The sequence below is a fragment of the Notolepis coatsorum genome, assembly GCF_963971535.1.
Source record: "Notolepis coatsorum genome assembly, chromosome: 9".
NCBI classification, from domain to species: Eukaryota; Metazoa; Chordata; class Actinopteri; order Aulopiformes; family Paralepididae; genus Notolepis; species Notolepis coatsorum.
This window is the reverse complement of record NC_140173.1, coordinates 117,553,046-117,573,752: the sequence shown is the minus strand read 5'-3', so window position 1 is coordinate 117,573,752 and position 20,707 is coordinate 117,553,046. Positions and strand designations below refer to the sequence as shown.

At 42.0% G+C, this 20,707-nt stretch overlaps 1 protein-coding gene across 1 annotated transcript in view; it reads left to right on the top strand.

Annotated features, from left to right (window-relative positions):
- The window catches only part of itsn1 (intersectin 1 (SH3 domain protein)), a gene marked incomplete at its 3' end in the record, with an annotated part of 256,540 nt that overhangs the window by 211,374 nt on the left and 24,459 nt on the right, over positions 1–20,707 (top strand). The window contains exons 27-31 of the mRNA XM_084321474.1: positions 1,572–1,744; positions 2,608–2,653; positions 3,565–3,686; positions 4,075–4,198; positions 7,077–7,271. Of these exons, the coding sequence (XP_084177600.1) occupies positions 1,572–1,744; positions 2,608–2,653; positions 3,565–3,686; positions 4,075–4,198; positions 7,077–7,271 (660 nt within the window). The remainder of the gene's footprint in view (positions 1–1,571; positions 1,745–2,607; positions 2,654–3,564; positions 3,687–4,074; positions 4,199–7,076; positions 7,272–20,707) is intronic.

The window sequence follows — 20,707 nt, the reverse complement described above, 5'->3', positions numbered from 1 at the left end:
TGAATATCAATTATTATTATTATTTTCTTTTTTTTCATCTTTGGCGGTGAATAACACCATGCTAACATTGCCCAGCTGTGAAAAACTCTCATTCAGCACCTTCTTGAGATCAAGTGTACAAAAGATCTAAGCAAATTAATAAAGGGCAGATGATTTACAAGTTTTTTTGTAGATACAGTACTGAATATTGCCATCCGGACACATGCAATTTTAAATTAGAATATAGAATATCAGGCCTATAAATTACCTTATTATGGCCAAGTCATACATCTATGGATCGGGCCAAATCTCCTCTTTCAAATGACAGAGTTAAATTTGTATTTAGTACCACCAGGTGCCCGTAACAGGGCAGCAAGTGTAAGTGTACAGATGCAGCACTGAACATTCAGATCCCTTCTGCTGCTCTTCTGCTGCTCCTCTGCCACTTTAGAACTAGCACCCAGGTGTTATATTTCGGGGGCTGGTGGCTGGCTCCCAAAGTGAACAAAGGGAGGGTACTTAACTTAAGTGCTCCCCAGGGAGGGGGTCGGGGACTACTGCCCTCAGACCCCCAAGATCATTTTTAATAAGTAGGTTCTGGGCAGTCTGACTTGGGGTACTGCCCATATATTAGTGTTGCAATGCATGATAAGTAAACAGTGAAAAAAGCTAAGGAATCGGATGGAGCTGGGGCGTTTGGGACGAATAAAAATGTAAGATGAAAAAGTCAAAGGCAGTGGAGGTGTGAAATCTGGCCCGGTCCAGAACAATAGGAGTCACAAAATCAGTTTGGCCCGTGGAGTGGTGGAGGAGCAGCAGAGGTTAGATTTTTCAGTGCTGGATCTGTAAGTACAATTACTTTTTTATAATGTAAATTGCCCGGCCATTTTTCACCAGATTGAGATGCGTTTTTTTCTAGACGTTCACAGAAAGGTAAAGAAACAAACACTGTTCTATTTTATGGCAATAATGTTCAGGTTTGTTCGACCTGTGAGATATAAACACGACATTCACGTCAATATTTGTCAAAGAAAAATGGTTGGCCTTCCTTTGTCTGCGGCTGATGTGAGCTGGGTAGTGTAGTTTTATATGCCACCACACGCAGTGTTTCCCATTAATTACCTAGACTGTGGCGGCCCGCCACAGTTTTATTAAATTAACCTTTTAAAACTAAATTATTTTCAAAAAAATAAACCAGTTCAACACAGGTAACTACTTTTGCTTCATTTCTTTGATGGCTCAAATGTATGCTCTAGTCCAGTGGTTCCCAAACCTCTCCTCGAGGCACCCCAGCCGTTCCATGTATTTGTTAAATTCCACCACCAGCACACCTGATTCAACTAATAAAGGGCTAGTTAAGTTGAATCAGGTGTGCTGGTGGTGGAATTTAACAAATACATTGAACGGCTGGGGTGCTTCGAGGAGAGGATTGGGAAGCACTGCTCTAGTCGATTTTGTGGTTTGAGCACAAAGTTCATCATAGATCTAGCCTCTTTATTTTGCTCCCAAAGTGCACCAGTTTGATGCATTTAACTTTAAAATGTACAAAAAAATGTAAATGTGTGTGTGTATGTGTGTTTGTGTGTGTGTAGAGTACCTAGCCATGTACACATATGAGAGCAGTGAACAGGGGGACCTCAGTTTCCAGCAGGGAGAGGTCGTCATGGTGACCAGGAAGGAAGGGGATTGGTGGACGGGTGTTGTCGGGGGGCGGACCGGGGTCTTCCCGTCCAATTACGTCAAACCACGGGACTCTGCCTCAGAGGTAAGCGAACACACACACATACAGTCTAACCTAGGACAGGTGTGTGTTCAAATCTTAATAACAGGTGAGACAGGTGTGTGTTCAAATCTTAATAACAGGTGAGACAGGTGTGTTCAAATCTTAATAACAGGTGAGACGGGTGTGTTCAGATCTTAATAACAGGTGAGACAGGTGTGTGTTCAGATCTTAATAACAGGTGAGACAGGTGCGTGTTCAAATCTTAATAACAGGTGTGTGTTCAGATCTTAATAACAGGTGAGACAGGTGTGTGGTCAGATCTTAATAACAGGTGAGACAGGTGTGTGGTCAGATCTTAATAACAGGTGAGACAGGTGTGTGGTCAGATCTTACTAACAGGTGAGACAGGAGTGTGTTCAGATCTTAATAACAGGTGAGACGGGTGTATTCAGATCTTAATAACAGGTGAGACAGGTGTGTGTTCAGATCTTAATAACAGGTGAGACAGGTGTGTGTTCAGATCTTAATAACCGGTGAGACAGGTGTGTGTTCAGATCTTAATAACAGGTGAGACAGGTGAGACAGATGTGTGTTCAGATCTTAATAACAGGTGAGACAGATGTGTGTTCAGATCTTAATAACAGGTGAGACAGGTGTGTGTTCAGATCTTAATAACAGGTGAGACAGGAGTGTGTTCAGATCTTAATAACAGGTGAGACAGGTGTGTGTTCAGATCTTAATAACAGGTGAGGAGACGGGTGTGTGTTCAGATCTTAATAACAGGTGAGACAGGTGTGTGTTCAGAACACACTGAACTCTTCTTCAGACTCATCTGTAAGAAGGTTCCCATGAATTCATTGTGGGTCTGTATCTCTCTCTGTCTCTGTCTCTATGTATGTTTCCAGTCTCTGGGACCAGCAGGGAAGAGCGGCAGTCTGGGAAAGAAGCCAGGTGAGCTGTCAATCAAATCAAATGTATTTGTATAGCCCAAAATCGCAACGAATTGCCTCCATGGGCTTCACAGATCAAGAAGAAACATCACAATAGATCCACAATAAAAACCACCATAAAATCCACAATTTTGCAACACCCCCAGACTTTCCCCAATGAAGATAAGGAACAACCCCCTAAAATCTAGCAAGATGGGCAGTTCAAAGGGGATCCCCCATCAGGGTGTTGGTGATATATGGTGTTGCTATGGATGATAGATGGATGGAGAATAGAACAAGCGAATAATTGGTATGTATATGCATACATACATGTAATATAAACACATATACATACATAGTAGCAATAGTATCTAAAGTATTTAAGAACATTTTGAAATTAAAATAATAATAGAACTAAGAACAAAAAAGCATAGGAATACAAGCGCTCGTATGAAAAATTATATGATTGCTCAAGGTCACAGATCCAGTAGAGCGGGCATGGTTAGATGCTGTAGTTCAAACTGAGGACGGCGTAGAACAGCATCATGCCTGTGGTGCTCAGATCCAGTTTGAGGTAGACCAGCCCCTGCAATCGACACTGTAGGCCACAACGAGGATGGCGCAGATCAATCACTCTGTTGTCATGGAAACAGAAACCCGGTATTCCTCAGGTTAGCTAGAAGCACCGAACATTAAAAACCATTCATCTGATTTAAAACAGGAGAAACCACTTCAGACCAAGACTCAAATGACTACCTGGGATATCGGGAATCAAAGTTGCAGGATGAAAACACCTACACTGGCTCAGTGGAGTTTCAACAGTTGATCACCCCCTACTAGCTGGAGCACAACCACTAATAAACCATCTCTCTCGCTCTCTCGCTCTCTCGCGCTTTCTTCCTCTCCCTGTGTCTGTCTACATCTCTCTACCAGAGATTGCCCAGGTGATCGCCCCCTACAGTGCGACTGGAGCAGAGCAGCTGACGTTGGCTCCAGGCCAGCTCATCCTTATCAGGAAGAAGAACCCAGGAGGCTGGTGGGAGGGGGAGCTACAGGTTCATATAAATATGAATATATATACACACAAGCACACCTACATCATTATATTAATATATGAAGAACACAGGAGGGTGGACAGGGGGAGCTACAGGTTCATATGCACACCTACACATACAGCGATATATAAATATATACAAGTAAATTGTATGCATCAATAAATATACACATACATCAGTATACATAAATAGATATAGGAGAGCTACATGTTCATATATAAACATTTACATCAATATATTAATACATACATCTACATATAAATATACACCTACATAAATATATTGATATATATATATGTAAGTATACACCTACATCAATATATACATACAATGATATGGTGTTCCATGTTTGACTATTTAATCAGTATTCATGTTCTGACTGGTCCAGGCCCGGGGGAAAAAACGTCAGATTGGTTGGTTTCCAGCCAATTATGTGAAGCTGCTGAGCCCCAGCACCAGCAAGACCACGCCCACTGAGCCCACCCCCCCAAAACTGGCTACGCCCAGCACAGGTACAAACATACACACACCAAACAACTCCATGGGTTGCTGCTATGGTAACTGTGTTAGCCTGCTAGCTTACTGTATTAGCTCGCTTGAACTCAGGTCCTCCAGTATGGAAGCAAAGGAGTGACAGAAGTATTTGAATTTTATCAGACACTGAATTTATAGCATTGAAAATAATTACTTTGAAAACATGTATCTGAATTTTTTCAGACACCAAATTTATAGCATTGAAAATAATTACTTTGAAAATCATGCATCTGATTTTTTTTGCTCCGAATTTACCTACTGTATGTGAAATAAAAATTCGGTGTTTAAAATTCAATGTAAAAAATTCGAATGCATAATTGCGGTGTTCAAAATTGTATGTACAAAATTGCGATGCAGCATCATCCGGGCTACCCAGACAGCATAAGCAATCAAGCCTGAATGCAATCGAACTGACTTCTGGCCTATCACTGCACGGCTTTGTCAGCCATGTGATCACAACAACCCGGACGGAAGGAACCGGGGATCCAGTAGGTAGTCCGTTTGTGCTGTTTATTTTACAAGCAGTGAGGGCTTGACAGCATTTGTATCTTACATTAGCTAGCTAAATGAGTGATGTAGCCTTGTGCCTTGCTGTCTGTAAGCTCCGTAGTTATCATTAAAGTGAATCACGACGTTACCGTGTCCTTTTGTGTGTTTGTGGCGGTGCATGATCCCGCCTGATGATTACTGTCGCACAACCACTTACACTGTGACTGGACACTTATGGTGTGGAATGCAAAAATGGAGGAAGAGAGAGAATAACCGGTCAGAGAAAACGAGTGTCCAAAGTTTAGGATAATTTCAAACCGAAACAAAACCGAAACTCTGCTGTAGTACCGAACTAGCCTACCACAATATCTCAACAGAGAGCATCCAGTGAGTCTAACATTACACATCCAGCCCACAGAGAGGACCCGACAAGGTAACCTTATTTTTTAACGTTAGCATTTAACTCAATCAGCGCAGCAGCGATATGCGTGATATACTGTAGGTCTAGAATGCCATCGCTGTAAGTCAATGGGGAGACTGCCAAACTTGCGAGTGCTTAAAATATATGAAATATTATAGCTATGGATCTAATACACCCGGCGATTGTCAGGGAGTTGCTTCCAGTCAACATGCACAAAACTGATTGTTTTTTCATCCGTACATTTCCGTTTTATACCGTGGTGAATACGAGTATATTTCCAGGGCATTCTGTCTAATCTCAAGAAACTCGAGCAAACGGCGCTTCACTGTATTTCCTTAGAAATCGTGCCATTTGTCGCTTGATTTATGAATCGTTCTGAAAATAACGCTAGATTATCGGTATTATGTGTCATCATGCACGAACAGAAGCGGGGGCTGAAAAATCCCTTCTCAGTGCCTTGCCCGCAGCCAACGGCAGAAACACACACACGCTCCGATGGTGGCGAAAGAAACATCGGATTAACCCAGGATTTGTAACATAGAGTCCTTACCTGGTCTTTGATGTCCTGCAAAAAGATTAATCCAATTCCTGATCGGCATTCCAAATATTGATCGCGTTTATTGATCCAACGTTATATGTCCGAAAGGCATAATCCACACTGCTCCGAGTCTCCCCAAAATCTGTGTTATAACGTTAATCATGCCGGAGTAGGAATACCCCGCCCGGACTTGTTAGATCACTGCACAGCCCAAGGGGGAGGGATTTCAATGATGTGCAATACCGTCTGGAAGGCGTAGGCGGCGGTATTTACCCTTTGTGAGCTCAGACCCATTCCCAATGATAACATCAGGCTGGATGGATGAAAAATGAATGGATATAGCTAATAAAAGAAATAACGATTAAAACCCGAGATTTCCTGTGATTGGCGCTCAACGCATGGCGAGTTAACCCGACTTTTTCCGTGATTGACGCTGAATGAGTTAATAGGTGCTGAATATACCTGCTGTATTGGTGCATTTTAGATTCCAATTGCTACTGTCTTACACCCATCACTGTGATGGGAGTAGGGGTGTGTGTGGTGCATGTTCTTTTGTGTGTGGGTCACTATCATAATAATAACAATAATGTGATATGAAACTCAGGCTTTCTCAAATTGACTGCATCATTTTATTTTATTGAGCAAAACCTAGACCATCATAACCTGGGGGAGAGATGAGCTAACGCTGTGGATTTGGTGGTGATCAGGCTGTCTGTAGCCTACTACATTATTCTATTTGGTTATGGACTTGGTGGTGATCAGGCTGTCTGCAGCCTACTACATTATTCTATTTGGTTATGGACTTGGTGGTGATCAGTTTCGTCAATGTGGCTCCCGAGTTGAGATTTTTATTTTAAGTTTGATTTGTTAAACTTACAAGTAGTAGTAATAAGTAGAGTGATGATCATATTCATTGTCTCATTTGTTAATCTAAACAAGTAGTAGTAATAAGTAGAGTGATGAGATCATGTTCATTGTGTCTCATTTGTTAATCTAAACAAGTAGTAGTAATAAGTAGAGTGATGAGATCATGTTCATTGTGTCTCATTTGTTAATCTAAACAAGTAGTAGTAATAAGTAGAGTGATGAGATCATGTTCATTGTGTCTCATTTGTTAATCTAAACAAGTAGTAGTAATAAGTAGAGTGATGAGATCATGTTCATTGTGTCTCATTTGTTAATCTAAACAAGTAGTAGTAATAAGTAGAGTGATGAGATCAAGTTCATTGTGTGTCATTTGTTATTAAATAGTTGTTTTATCAGATCCTTATCTCGGCTCTCCATATCCCTGCTCTCTAAATATCAGCATCGCCATCTTTTTCCTTCTGTATTTGCTGCTGTCTCTCCAGAATTCCTGAATGTCATCCACCCACCCCCCCTTTCTCTCTCTCTCTCCATCTCTCTCTAGCAGTATGTCAGGTGATTGGCATGTATGACTACGTAGCTCAGAATGATGATGAGCTGGCGTTCCTGAAGGGTCAGGTGATCACAGTGCTCAGTAAGGACGACTGTGATTGGTGGAAAGGAGAGCTGAGTGGGAGAGAGGGGCTTTTCCCTAGCAACTACGTCAAACTCACCACAGACACAGACCCCAGCACGCAATGTGAGTACACACACACACACATACACCCCCCCCCCCACACACACACACACACACATACACCCCCCCCCCCCACACACACACACACAATGCACACATACCACACACACCAATACACGTACACACACAGACATATACTGCATTGGACCGAATATAAGACAACCCTTATTATCTTATTTAAGATTATAACTTCAACTAAACTGTAGCCTCTGGTAGGCCTATTTTTAACATACTTTATACCTCAAAGTGAATAGAACCACAGGTTAAATGTAAATTGGACTGCTTCATTGATCACCATGATCTTAAAATTTAAATGATGGCCCTTCAGTCCTGACCTTAACTTGGCCCATTCCAATTGTAAGATCATGATGATCAATGAGGCATTGAAATATAACCATCAATCATTCTATTGTTCACTTTAGGTATACATTATGTTAGAAATAGGCCTAACAGTAGAATACAGTTTAATTACATTTCTATTTTATTTAAATATGTTAATTCCTTTTTATTAAAATGTGTATCTTGCATCAATTTAATTTAAAAGATGTAAATAGCTTACATACCTACAGTACCTTGTTTTACTAGTATTACTGGTAGCCTACATTCTGGTCAGATAGGCTATACTTATTTTCTTTATAAAAAGTCTTGAGAAAGGGGGAGGGGGTGTCTTATAATCAATGTTGTCTATTATCCGAGTCAATACGATATATATGTACTTTTAAGGTGTAATTTTTGTCCCAAAAAAATCTTCATATATTCGGACCATCATACCACACAGACGAAAACATTCCACAATACACAAATAAACACATTACACTATACAATCTCACCACACAGATACACGCACATACACACACTATTATCACGAATACACAAACACAGTCGCACCCTCACACAATCACACGCAAACTTGCGCACACACACACACACACATAGTGTCTGTCAGAGCCAGGTGTGGGGGTGCTGTCCTCTCCTAACGTTTGACCCTTGGTTGGGTTTGACCTCTGACCCTTCACCTCTGCTCTCCTACTGGGCTCTTTGATGACCTGCCTGCCATACCCACCTGTGTGTGTGTGTGTGTGTGTGTGTGTCTCCCTCTCTCTCCCTGCATGTGTCCTATCAGCATGTTCCACCATAGAATTGCAGTTTCTAGAGCGGACACCATAAAAGTTGATTTTGTAGAGGTATTATTTCTACATCCTGGTCCCTTAGATTCCAGTTAGTCAGTCAGTCAACCCTTAATCACCAGCAGGTTGGAAAGACCAAGAACAAGAGACTGCCATAACTAGAAAAGACAACAATAATACTAAGAACTAGGGAAAAACAACAATATCATACTAAGAACTAGCTAAGACAACAATAAAATACTAAACTAAATAAGACAAGAATGAAATACTAAGGACTTGATGAGACAACAATAAAATACCAAGAACTAGGAAAAACAACAATAAAATACTAAGAACTAGCTAACAATACAATGCTGAGAACTAGACAACAATACAATGATGAGAACTAGCCAACAATACAATGCTGAGAACTAGACAACAATACAATGATGAGAACTAGCCAACAATACAATGCTGAGAACTAAACAATACAATGATGAGAACTAGCCAACAATACAATGATAAGAACTAGACAAACAATACAATGATGAGAACTAGCCAACAATACAATGATGAGAACTAGCCAACAATACAATGATGAGAACTAGCCAACAATACAATGATGAGAACTAGCCAACAATACAATGATGAGAACTAGACAACAATACAATGATGAGAACTAGCCAACAATACAATGATAAGAACTAGACAAACAATACAATGATGAGAACTAGCCAACAATACAATGATGAGAACTAGACAACAATACAATGATGAGAACTAGCCAACAATACAATGATGAGAACTAGACAACAATACAATGATGAGAACTAGCCAACAATACAATGATGAGAACTAGACAACAATACAATGATGAGAACTAGCCAACAATACAATGATGAGAACTAGACAACAATACAATGATGAGAACTAGCCAACAATACAATGATGAGAACTAGCCAACAATACAATGATGAGAACTAGACAACAATACAACAACTGAGAACTAGACCAGGCAGCAATACAACGCTGAGAACTAGACCAGGCAGCAATACAACACTAAGAACTTGACAAGACTGCAAGTAACTACAAGAATCATGAAAGAATGGTTTTGTTCATCATTTCAAACCTTTCAGTTTTTGACTAATTGAAAAAGTCTAAACATTTCCTTGTCTCTGAATGTCGATCAGAAAAGCGTTCAGATCTGCTGGATTGAACTGAATGTTAGAATAGGAGGAAAACCACATGTTAAAATAAACAAGATGTTTTTCTATGGAAGGCAAGCTGAGACATGGACCTGGTACCAATGTGACATATGCTCTAGAAACTCTACCTCTATGCTGTATTAGACCACACTCCCACACATCCTGTCTTGCTGCACGCTCCAGCCCCACCTAGCACCTGATTGGTTGATGTTGTTCTTGTTGTTCTTGTTGTTGTTGTTTTGTTTAGTTTTTGTTGATGTTGTTGTTGTTGTCCTCCTCTCTCTAGGATCATATCATTACCCAGAACCCCCCTCTCCTCAAAGCCCTCAAAGAGACCCACTAGGCCACGCCCACTAGGCCACTCAACCAATGGGACAGCAGCACGAGGTCACATGACCAGGAAATGGCGACTCTCCACCAATAGAGGCCAGACAGACAGACAGACAGTAATGGCTCTGAAAGGACATGGCCAAAATCTGCATATCCAATCAGCTGTGATAGTGTCCATGCCTCCTTCTCTCCTCTTTGTCCTCACTGTTTTAATAAACTGAATTTAAAGAAGGGATTAAGGGGGGAGAGGAGAAGAGAGGAGACTATTTAGCTCCTTACTCAGATTGGGCTGATATTAACATTCAGCTGTTTGACTTTTATCACAATGACTGTATGCACACACACGCACACACACACACACACACGCACACGCACACACACACACACACACACACACACACACACACACATACACACATACCAGGACTGGATTCAGTTCTCTTCTATTCAGGAAAATGGTATTTCTTCCAAATTTGAATCTTGTAATCTTTCGCCACGAGGTCGTCATGTAATGTCATGGATCCCTACCAACGTGTCCTTGAGCAAGGCACTGAACCCATACCTGCTCGACGGGCACCACAAATGTCTGACCCTGCGCTTTGAGCGCTCTGGTGAAATGCCTACAAGTATGTGTGTCTCAGAGCGAGATTCCAAGAAATACATTCCTCATTTGTTCAGAATCTAATCAAGACTCTTTAGAAATAATTGAGAACAATAACTGTTTACTGATCAGCAGATTAACTGCTGCTTCCATTTGAAATGGGCTGAATTGGAAGTGAATAGATGTAACCCTGACAAATACACACACACACACACGTATACACACATACATACACACACACACGCACGCAGACACACACACACACACACACACACACACACACACACACACACACACACACACACACATACACACATCTACACACATCTACACACACCTACACACACCTACACACACCGTACATACCCTCACTCTCACCCAGACAGGCCCCCTCAGTCAGTGGAGAGGTGGATAGTGGGTCATTTTGTGGCTTTCTGGGAGTTCCTGTCATAGAATCATTAGCTTAGCCCCGCCCCCTCTCTCTAACCCTGCTCCCATTGGTTCAGCAGCTTCATTCACCCGTCAGTTAATGCACTGGCTCCACCCCTTCCCTCACTAACCCCTCCCCCTCCCACAGCTTCACAGAAAGACCCACTATCTACTGGAAGAAGCAACTCCCAGACTCTGCTGCTCTCCTCCTCTCTCCTCTCTCCTCACCTCCTACTCCTCTCCTCCAGGGTTAGGTATCGTTTGGATGTTATTGATTCCGATTCTGCTTATCGATTCCGGTTCTTATTGAATCTCTGTTCCGATTCTAATTATTTTGATGGGGCGGAACAAAAACTAGTCTACCTTTTGTTCTTGGCACATTTAGACTATAGTCAGTATTGTGTGAACCATGACACAAAGGTGTCTTTCTCTTTTAATTTGCTGTAGTTAGTATAACATATCAAAGGTTTATTTAATGCATTAATATTGCTGTGGATAATCAGATGATAATGCATTTAGCTTAGCTTGTACTTAACACATCCCACGCCGGAAACGGCTTACGACGTGTTTCAAGTTCATGCGAATTCTGCCAATCCACGGCGTACGACGTTATTGAGATCATATTTCATTTTTTCGCCATGTTATTCATAATTCCCTCACGGAGCCTGGTATGATGCAGTGGGAGCATGCACAACTCTGCAACGCTTCAATACTGCCACCTGGTGGATGATCGGCGAGTTGCCAAACCGGAAGTGGATCTCTAGTGATCCCGGTGCATCTGACAAATGCGTCCGGCACTCTCATATTGTTGCGGGACTGTATACACACGTCCGTGTGTAGCGATCGCTGTCATAACGCAATAATCGATACGATTTGGCAGTTTATTATGATTACACAAACCGGAAATGGATTTAGGGGATCGCCGTCAAATAAGTGGGATATTTTTCCTCCAGTCTCATCGTCGAACGGTAAGAGGACGCTGACGTTACTTTCAGCCTGTTTGTTTATTATTATCCATGCAAACCGCTCTGATCAATATATCACCCATACTACATAAAGCATTTACTGACGATCACGGAATTATAAACGACCCCCCCCCCCCCCCCCGTTCACCCGCGCATGATCAGTCATAACGTTTAGGATCATGTACAGTTGAAACTTTTTATATAGCGTGTATCGCCAACAAAAGGCATTTGATAATCTATATATGCGTTTATGCCTATATCTCACATTCTAGGAATTACTGCAGAAAACGATAACATATTTATATTCTAGACGGTATTTTTGTATGAATATATGAATGAAAAAGTAAAACGTTCCTATATCCTGAACGATAGATAATCGATGTTGAATGGCCCATAGTAATGTCAATTTAGCAATACAATTTAAAAAGTTATAGCCCTGCAAAGAAGGTGAACATTTCCATAGGCTTACAGTGCTGGCAGAGGGTGGTATAAGATGCTCAAATTGCGTGGCAGGGAATGTGTTAAGGAAGGAGGAAACTGCCAAGTCATGAAGGAGCTGAATCCAGAGTGTGAATGAATGTCACTGAGCAGTGATTTATAGTGAATGGGTTACTTACCCAAGTCACTGCTCAGTGACAATCATCCACTCTCTGCCCCTTCATGACTAAAGTGAAAGGAGTTTTCTTTATTCTGGGTTTTCTGGGGATAAACTGGAAGTGGAAGGGATCTCTGTGTGAACTCATCGTTATTGATTATCGGTGATCCCACATATAAGAGGAATATCGGCTGCCGTTATAGGCCTACTCGAGTTTGAAGCGCTAACATAGCTACCGCTAACTGTATATGGAGCATTACACCTTGGAGATCACAACATAAATGGCCGCTTTTTTATATACCGCTTTTATGTCAATAACGGTTGTGCGTTGAAGTAAAAGATATTGGCGTTTTGCTCTGTTCCATCTTTTGTAGCATTTGTAGCTGTCATGGTCCAGTAAGTAAAGTGTCTCGGTTGATGCGTTGCTGTCACAACCACATAACCAATGATGTGACCAGCAACAGGTCCTGACAGTTTTAACAAAAAATTTTAACAACTTGGAAATGCAGTTTACTCGTATGGGGAGTGCGATAGAAATGCGTTGTGGGAATCGATAAAACCACGCCTCTTAACAAATCCACACTTCTTGGAAATGTGGTATTGGTTATAGTTTGGAACCAGTTCTTGATACCCAACCCCACTCTCCTCTACTGCTTTCTCCTCTCCTCTGCCTCTCTTCCTCCTCTCTCCCCCTCAACCCCTCCCATCTCTTCTCTCCTGGGTGGGTTGGTTCCATTCCAGACCAGCAATTGTAATGGAACTCAGCCCACAGCACATGGCAGGACTAGAAAACTAGCTGACCAGATACATGCACACACATGCACACACACACACAAAATGTACAACATGGTACAGACAGAGCTGGCAATATGCACATGAATTTATTTTTTAACAGTGTGAGTGACACACAATGTTTTTATCACCAGTAGTTAATTGATGTGAAACTGTATTAATCTGTATTTTTAATGAATGGTTTTATGTTTTATTATTATTGTCATTTTTGTTTACATGTTTATTGTTTGGTCTGTTGCTATGACAATGAGATTTCTGCAGGCTGTCTAGGTGTAGGAGTAAAAATTCAAGAACAGGAGAGTGATACCAGGTAGACACAAACACAAGGCGTGGACAGTGACATTGTATACAGTAGACTGCACTGTCCTAGGCTAGGAGCACAACAAGCAGGACTGGACACTTACTTCACACAGCTAAGAAACTGTGATGTCACCAGTCTGATACGAGAGGGGGGTGGGGGAGCTTACATCAGGGTATATCCCCGAAAACACCCCTGATCTTCAGTCACACCTTATGGCCCCTAATCTGGTCAAACAGAATCTTCGGCACCATGAGGCAAACTGTCCTTTACCATGCATTCCTCATCAACTATCTGATTGGATCTGGCAGTTATACGGTTTTGCCCATCAAGTATCTGATTGGATCTGGTGGTCATACGGTTTGGCCCATCAACGATCGGATTGGATCTGGCGGTATGTGGTTTGGCCCATCAATTATCTCATTGGATCTGGTGGTCATAGGGTGTGGCCCATCAACTATCTGAATGAGACATTAGAAGATGTTCCCTTGGTGCTACATTCTAGCTAACCAAAGCCTTTTGCAATCCAAGAACCATGTTTTCCAGACATCTGTTCTGTATTTGGTCATCACAGCGTGTGGGTTGGCCAGTCTAGTGTATCACGTGCATGCAAGGCCCCGTCTGATTGGCCAATCGAATGCCTTGCATGTATGCAAGGCCCGTCTGATTGCCCTAGAACGTCATATCATTCTAGTGATTGACCCAGGACCACGGCTACTGTGAGTGGACTTATTTTTATATGATCGACAACAAAAATTCATGTCGACAATTTTTCTTATCAATTTTGTCAACTAGGGGGCGGTCAGGTGGCGTAGCGGAGATTGCGCTCGTCACCAATGCAAGAGACTGCGGTCTCGACTCCCGGAGTCAGCATTGCCTTGGCTTGGGCTGATTGCTATACTAACTCGTTTGGCTGGGTTAGGGGGAGGGAAGCCGTGGGTGGGAAACTGGCGTTGTGGACAGTGACGCCTACAGGTCAGGTCTGGGCGCTTGCTCAGCGGAGGCAGGACTTGAGGAAGGCAGCGTGACCTCCCATGTGTTACACTTCACCAATGAGAGCCCTCGCTGCCAGGTGAGAAGAGAGCCACTGGCTGTCGCCGCACGTGTCTGAGGAAGCGTGCGGATACTTCAGGGTTCCCTTGTACCGACCAGTAGGAGAACATGCGCACAACAACCAGGTAGGGGAGGGGGGGGAATTGGCACAACGACTAAATTGGGACGGGGGGAAAACAGAAAAAATCGGAGAAAGAGAGATACAAAAAAATATATATATATTTTGTCAACTAATCGTTTGAACACTAGTATCAATATATTAATTACATAGTTGAAAAGGCAAACCGTATGACCCCTTCATCCAATCAAATTGCAGAAAAATGCATAGTAATCCGGAAGTAATGAGTTTTGCACCAAATGCTTTGCATCAAACATGACATATGTTTGAAGTTGCTCTCCCTGCTGAAAATATGCTGATCTGCGAGCTCTGACATTAATGCAGTGGGACGTAAAGTATTATACCAGTAAAGGCACGGGAGACATTTGATTGAGCAATAACTTGCAATGTTTATGGTCTCAGAAACATATTGGCATTTTAAACTCTTTCAGCTGATGTTTTTAAAAGTGACTTTTGTTATATTCTGGGTGCATATTGATGGCATATTTTAAGCATTTTTGATGTACAGACAACGAGGCAATTGTAGATGCGCACATTATGACAGTTTCGTGAACAACATGGTATTGATTTTTCAGTGAAGACATCGCCTCCCATACATTTTTCCCACCGATTGCCCTGTTCCTGTACTTGAACCTCTGTGGTGAGGTAGAATCACAATTGTTGATACACAAAACATGGATTTACAGCCCGGATCTGTTGAGCCTGGAAATTCTGTCAACTCTCACTTCTGTCAACTCTAGCTGTGAGGCCAGACTGTGAATATCGGGATGAAACGGAAGGGATCGGATGGTTCACAGCCAGGCCCGTTTCCATAGAAACCAGACTGTTGACCCCTTCAGAGCCTTCGAAAAAGGTTATCGGGTCCAGGTGTGTGACTGTCCAGTCCTTAGTGTTTCCTCCTAGCCCTGCTGGTGCTGTTGCACAGCTTCTATCCATGGCAACATACGTCATGGGTTGCACCTCACATCTCCATTTCCCATAGCAACAGACCCACCCTCATATCCGTTCCCATAGCAACAGACTAGTATTGTAGCGGATGCCATATCAGATTGATATTTTAATTGTATTGTTTTTGCCCGACAGTATTGTGATGTTAATGTTTACTCAGAAACACAAAGAATGAATGCAATTATTGTTATTATTATTATTGAACTACGCAGCTTTTTATACAACCAGCATTAGAATTGTTCTAATTATTAACCTGCTTGGATCCTATTGGCTCCTTATTCTGTCAGTATTGGGAGGTCAAGCTCTCTGATTGGTTCTCAGCCTATGGGTGGGACCCACAGTGGGTCAGAACTAGTATGCTTTACCTTGCTTTGGGTTCTGGTCAGAACCGGTTTTAGAGCTACTGGGATAGGGTTGGTGTTGATTCTAACGTAGAACTAGCTGGTCCAGAGCTGTTCTGAACACAAAGGTAGACCACGCCGTTCTGCCTCCCAGAAACCATGGAGTTTAATTAAAAGAGGTCTTTCACAGAATGTTTCAAATTCCCATTTGTCCTCCATGTTGGAAGAAACAACGGTTGCTATATGCAAAACAGCGGTTCATTTCATTTAATGTTTATTTGATGGACAGATAGATATACATAGAGAATTGCACAACAATTAACATCACATTTATAGCTTCTGCTAATTTCCAATTCCTGTTTCTATGTGTTAATTATATGGGAAATATGTAAACAAAAATGTGATCATTTGGTGTCTTATTGCTGGATATTTTAAACAAGTCGCAGTGGAACCATAATACTATGCTTTCCCATTGTTTGACCTACTCTACCACTGCACAGAAAGCAGGCGTTTTCTTTCAAAGGTGGTTACCAATGGTTACAGGTAGCCATGTTGGAAGAAAGGAAACTACCAAGAAACATTCTGTGCAAGGCCTCTACTAAGGGATGCAGCATAGCTCAGTTGCTAACGGTTCTGCTGTCATTGATTCCACCAAAAATATACAATCTGCCTTCTGTTGACAGGTAGAATTACAGCAAGCTTTCCGTGCCCAAGCTCGGGTATGGCTCTGGACCAGCCTGACCTGCTCCTAAAACAGCTCTGTTTCATTAATGGTTGATGCTTAATCTGGGTATTATTAGCTTGAATGGATGGATGGGTGACAGCCAAGCTAAAAGTAACCAAACTGCACTTGGTCTTGCAATGAATGAATGAGTGCATGAATGAATGGATTTGAGTGATACCGTGGATGGAAGGATGGATAGATAGATAAAGGAAGGGACAAATGTATTGTACAGAATGTTGAGGCCTGCGATAATTTGCTTTAATAGTAAAAATGAGTCCTTATTGGTGGAGATTTTAATGATGCGGATAATCTGATTGGATCATTAAACAGTGAGACAGCCTGCAGTTCACTGGCCTCTTTACTCTCGCTTTCTCACACAAACACACATGCTTAATTAAGCCACTTTTGGGGACTTAGCATTGACTTACATTGAAGTCTACAATACAACATGCCCTACTGTACCCTTAAAGGGGCATTTTCACAATTTTGAATCAATCCTATCTCTTGTGATAATCAAACATAAACTTGTTCCGTTTCTCGAGAGCTTTGATTGATTGATTGAAAAGTTTATTAACAGATTGCAGAATGGGTACAGTACAGCTCAATACATACAATTGTTAAGGGGATGCAGACCAGAGAAAGACTTTCGTCTTGTTTACATCAGGGTCCCCCATTTTCAACTCATCATATGACACACGACATACAGATAGACAGTACTGCTACATCTATACATTTATGACATACCAGATTTGCAAATACAGTACTGTTTGTGATACAAAAAGTGTCCAGAAAAAGAGTATATACATTTGACGTAGAAACTGTACATTGGAGGAGGTAGGTGGGGTGGGGCGGGGTGGGTGGGTGGGGCGGGGTAGGTGGGTGGGGCTTTACATTGGCTTAATAGGATTAAGGTTGGAAACTGGTGAATTGGCCCTTAAATCAAACCCTAGCCTTAACCACTGTCCCAAATTGCGGCCAGTGCTTTATTCTCCAGTTGGACAAGCCGGCCCCAATGAACTGGTTTGTATTCTGAAATGCATGCCCCATTTTAGGCTCAGTCAGAAACACATACATATTTTTACACATAACAGACACATTTTAAATCAAATCACTACATAGGATGCCGATTGTATAGGTTCAACATGCATTTAGCATATGGATACAAAAAACATCTTTGCCACTGCACTGCCTGGCTACCTCTTACAACACGCATGCACAAACACACTAATATACACACCAGTGTCAGTTCACTTAACTCATAAATTCAACATTTTAAGAGTAATTAAACACTAGATCATGTTTTTGAGTTGTAAATGTATTTATATGCTTTCTGTGTAGTGGAACCTATTAATCCTGGTCATTGATTCAACATCACAGCAGAAAACACTGACAGAGAAGTGTCCTTATGCTGCCATGTAAGCATTTGAAATGTTCACCCTGCTTCACTTGCCCCTAATGTGATGTGAGAGTACCTCTTGGGAGGGGGGGTTGAGCCAGAGACTGAGTGGAGAAAATTGTGATTGGTGAATCGGCTCAAGAATCAAGAGGTTTATTTGTCACATACATACCAGGGCATACAGTGAAATTGCGGGTGGTCATGCCCGCATTGATTGTACAAAATACAATAATAAAAATAGGCATATAAAAAAAAAATAGGTAAGACACAAGATATCCATGATAAAAAAGAAATGCCAAGTTCCTGAGAAACTGGTTCCTATACACTACTATACAATATACAATTTACAATTTTAACTCTGCCATTTTTATACTTAATGTATCTAAACTATACTATACAATACCTCCTTCCTTTAAAGTGACTTCCATTATTTAAAGTGACATTTTGTTTAAAGTGATTGTTTTAGCGGTTGCCGCATGTGTGTTCAGTGTTCTGATGGCCTGGGGGAAGAAGCTGAGCCGGAGCCTCTCTGTTCTCGCAGCGTGTGTACGTAGGCGCTTGCCTGACCGCAGCAGCTTGAACAGGCTGTTGTTGGGGTGGTGGGGGTCTTTCATTATTCTGCAGGCTCTGGATTTGCACCTCCTGTTATATAAGTCCTGCAGGGGTGGTAGTGCAATACCCGTAGTACGCTCTGCTGAGCGCACCACTCTCTGGAGTGCCTTCCTGTCCTGTGCCGTGCTGTTTCCAAACCCAGCAGTGATGTTTCCAGTCGGAATGCTCTCTACAGCCCCGGAATAGAAGGAGTGGAGTATCTTCCCGGATACTCTGAACTTCCTTAGCTGTCTCAGGTGATAGAGGCACTGTTTCGCCTTTTTCACCACAGAATCTATGTGTGTTGACCATGTCAGGTCCTCTGTGATGTGGACTCCCAGGTACTTGAAACTGCTCACCCTGTCCATGATAGCCCTGTTTATCCACAGTGGCGTGTGTGTCCTCTGCTGTATTCTCCTAAAATCCACGATCAGCTCTTTGGTTTGACCAATGTTCAGGAGTAGGCTTTTATCCCGGCACCAGCGTGCCAGTACATCAACCTCCTCCCGGTAGGCCTTCTCGTCATGGAAGGACTGTGCTGCTGTTGACTATTGTTTCACTCATTTAAAACGTACTAGTTAGAGACAGATGGTCACGGAGCCTGCATTTGTCAAGTTTCTTGTTACAAGGACAACCAACATGCAAGTCTGCAGTAATTGTGTTTTGCTGGATTGCTTTACTAATTATACACAGGCACAGATGGGATTTTTCATTAGTCTCCCTCTGGCTCTGACTGTCTATCGATACGGTTACGAATCCTGCCATGTTATTCATAGCCCATTATTTTACAGCCAAGTCTGGGATTCTTTCAGAATGAACTGCTATCAAGAGATAAGCCTGTTAGTTAAATTAATAAATGCATTAGTTTGAATACAAATTCCCCTTTTGCTGAAGCTCTAAATGACTCCTCACTCAGTTGTAAAACCACTGCTACTCTACCTGTCTGCCATTGTGCCTTGGTACCGCAATCACAGACATGCTCCCCTGCCCTCCCCATCCCTGTCATTGGGTGTCTGCCACCAGGTATGTATCTGTCCTCTGTCTGTGGGAACTCAACTAAATGGACTGCATTTATATAGCGCCTTTTCTAGTCTTCCGACCACTCGGATCGCTAGTAGTTATTCCATTCACACACACACACTGACGGCATCAACCCGCTTGTTGGGAGCAGGGGTTAAGGACACTGACATGAAGGCAGGAGGAGCCAGAATCAAACCGGGAGCCAGATAACCGTGCTACCTCCCAAGCCCCTGCTGCCCCCTTCCTACCCTGTACACCTAGGAAACCTATTTCTCATTTAGCCTTTTAATGGTGTAGGACCTTACCAAACGCCCCAGGCCTACTCCAAGCTCCCACTCTGTCCCCTTCCAGTTTAGATATCTCAGTCCTTTAACTATTTGTTCAATATTACTTTATGGCAATTATTGGAGCCCTCATATGGAAATATTGCCATTGCTATGGTTATTTTATTCATGTTTCTTGGATTATTTATTCATAGTATTTGATCCAGGTCATTGTAATCAAATTACAGGTGAACATCGTTAAATGACAACTGTTGCCATTGACCTTGCACCATATTATATGTCAAAAACACATTGTGAGAATACTATGAATATCCATGCATAATCGTGCCACTGGTACGAAATTACAGAGGTTTCCTGTATTTCTACCCCTGTGGCTTCTTCCTATTTTTATTGAGGTTAGAAAGGATGTCGATACTAATCCACAATTATAACATCATATTTTGCCTAATTCTGGACTTATATTCAAAACAAGAATTGACTCAACAGAATGAAGCGTACTGCTATTTTATTTTGTCATTTTCTTTTTGAAGAGTGAATGATTGAAGTGAAAAATGCACAGCAGCTCAATATGTGCTGTTTCAACAGCCATTTCTGGTTCATTGTGGGAGTTGAACGTCTGGGAGTCGAGGCTCGTTCATGTGTT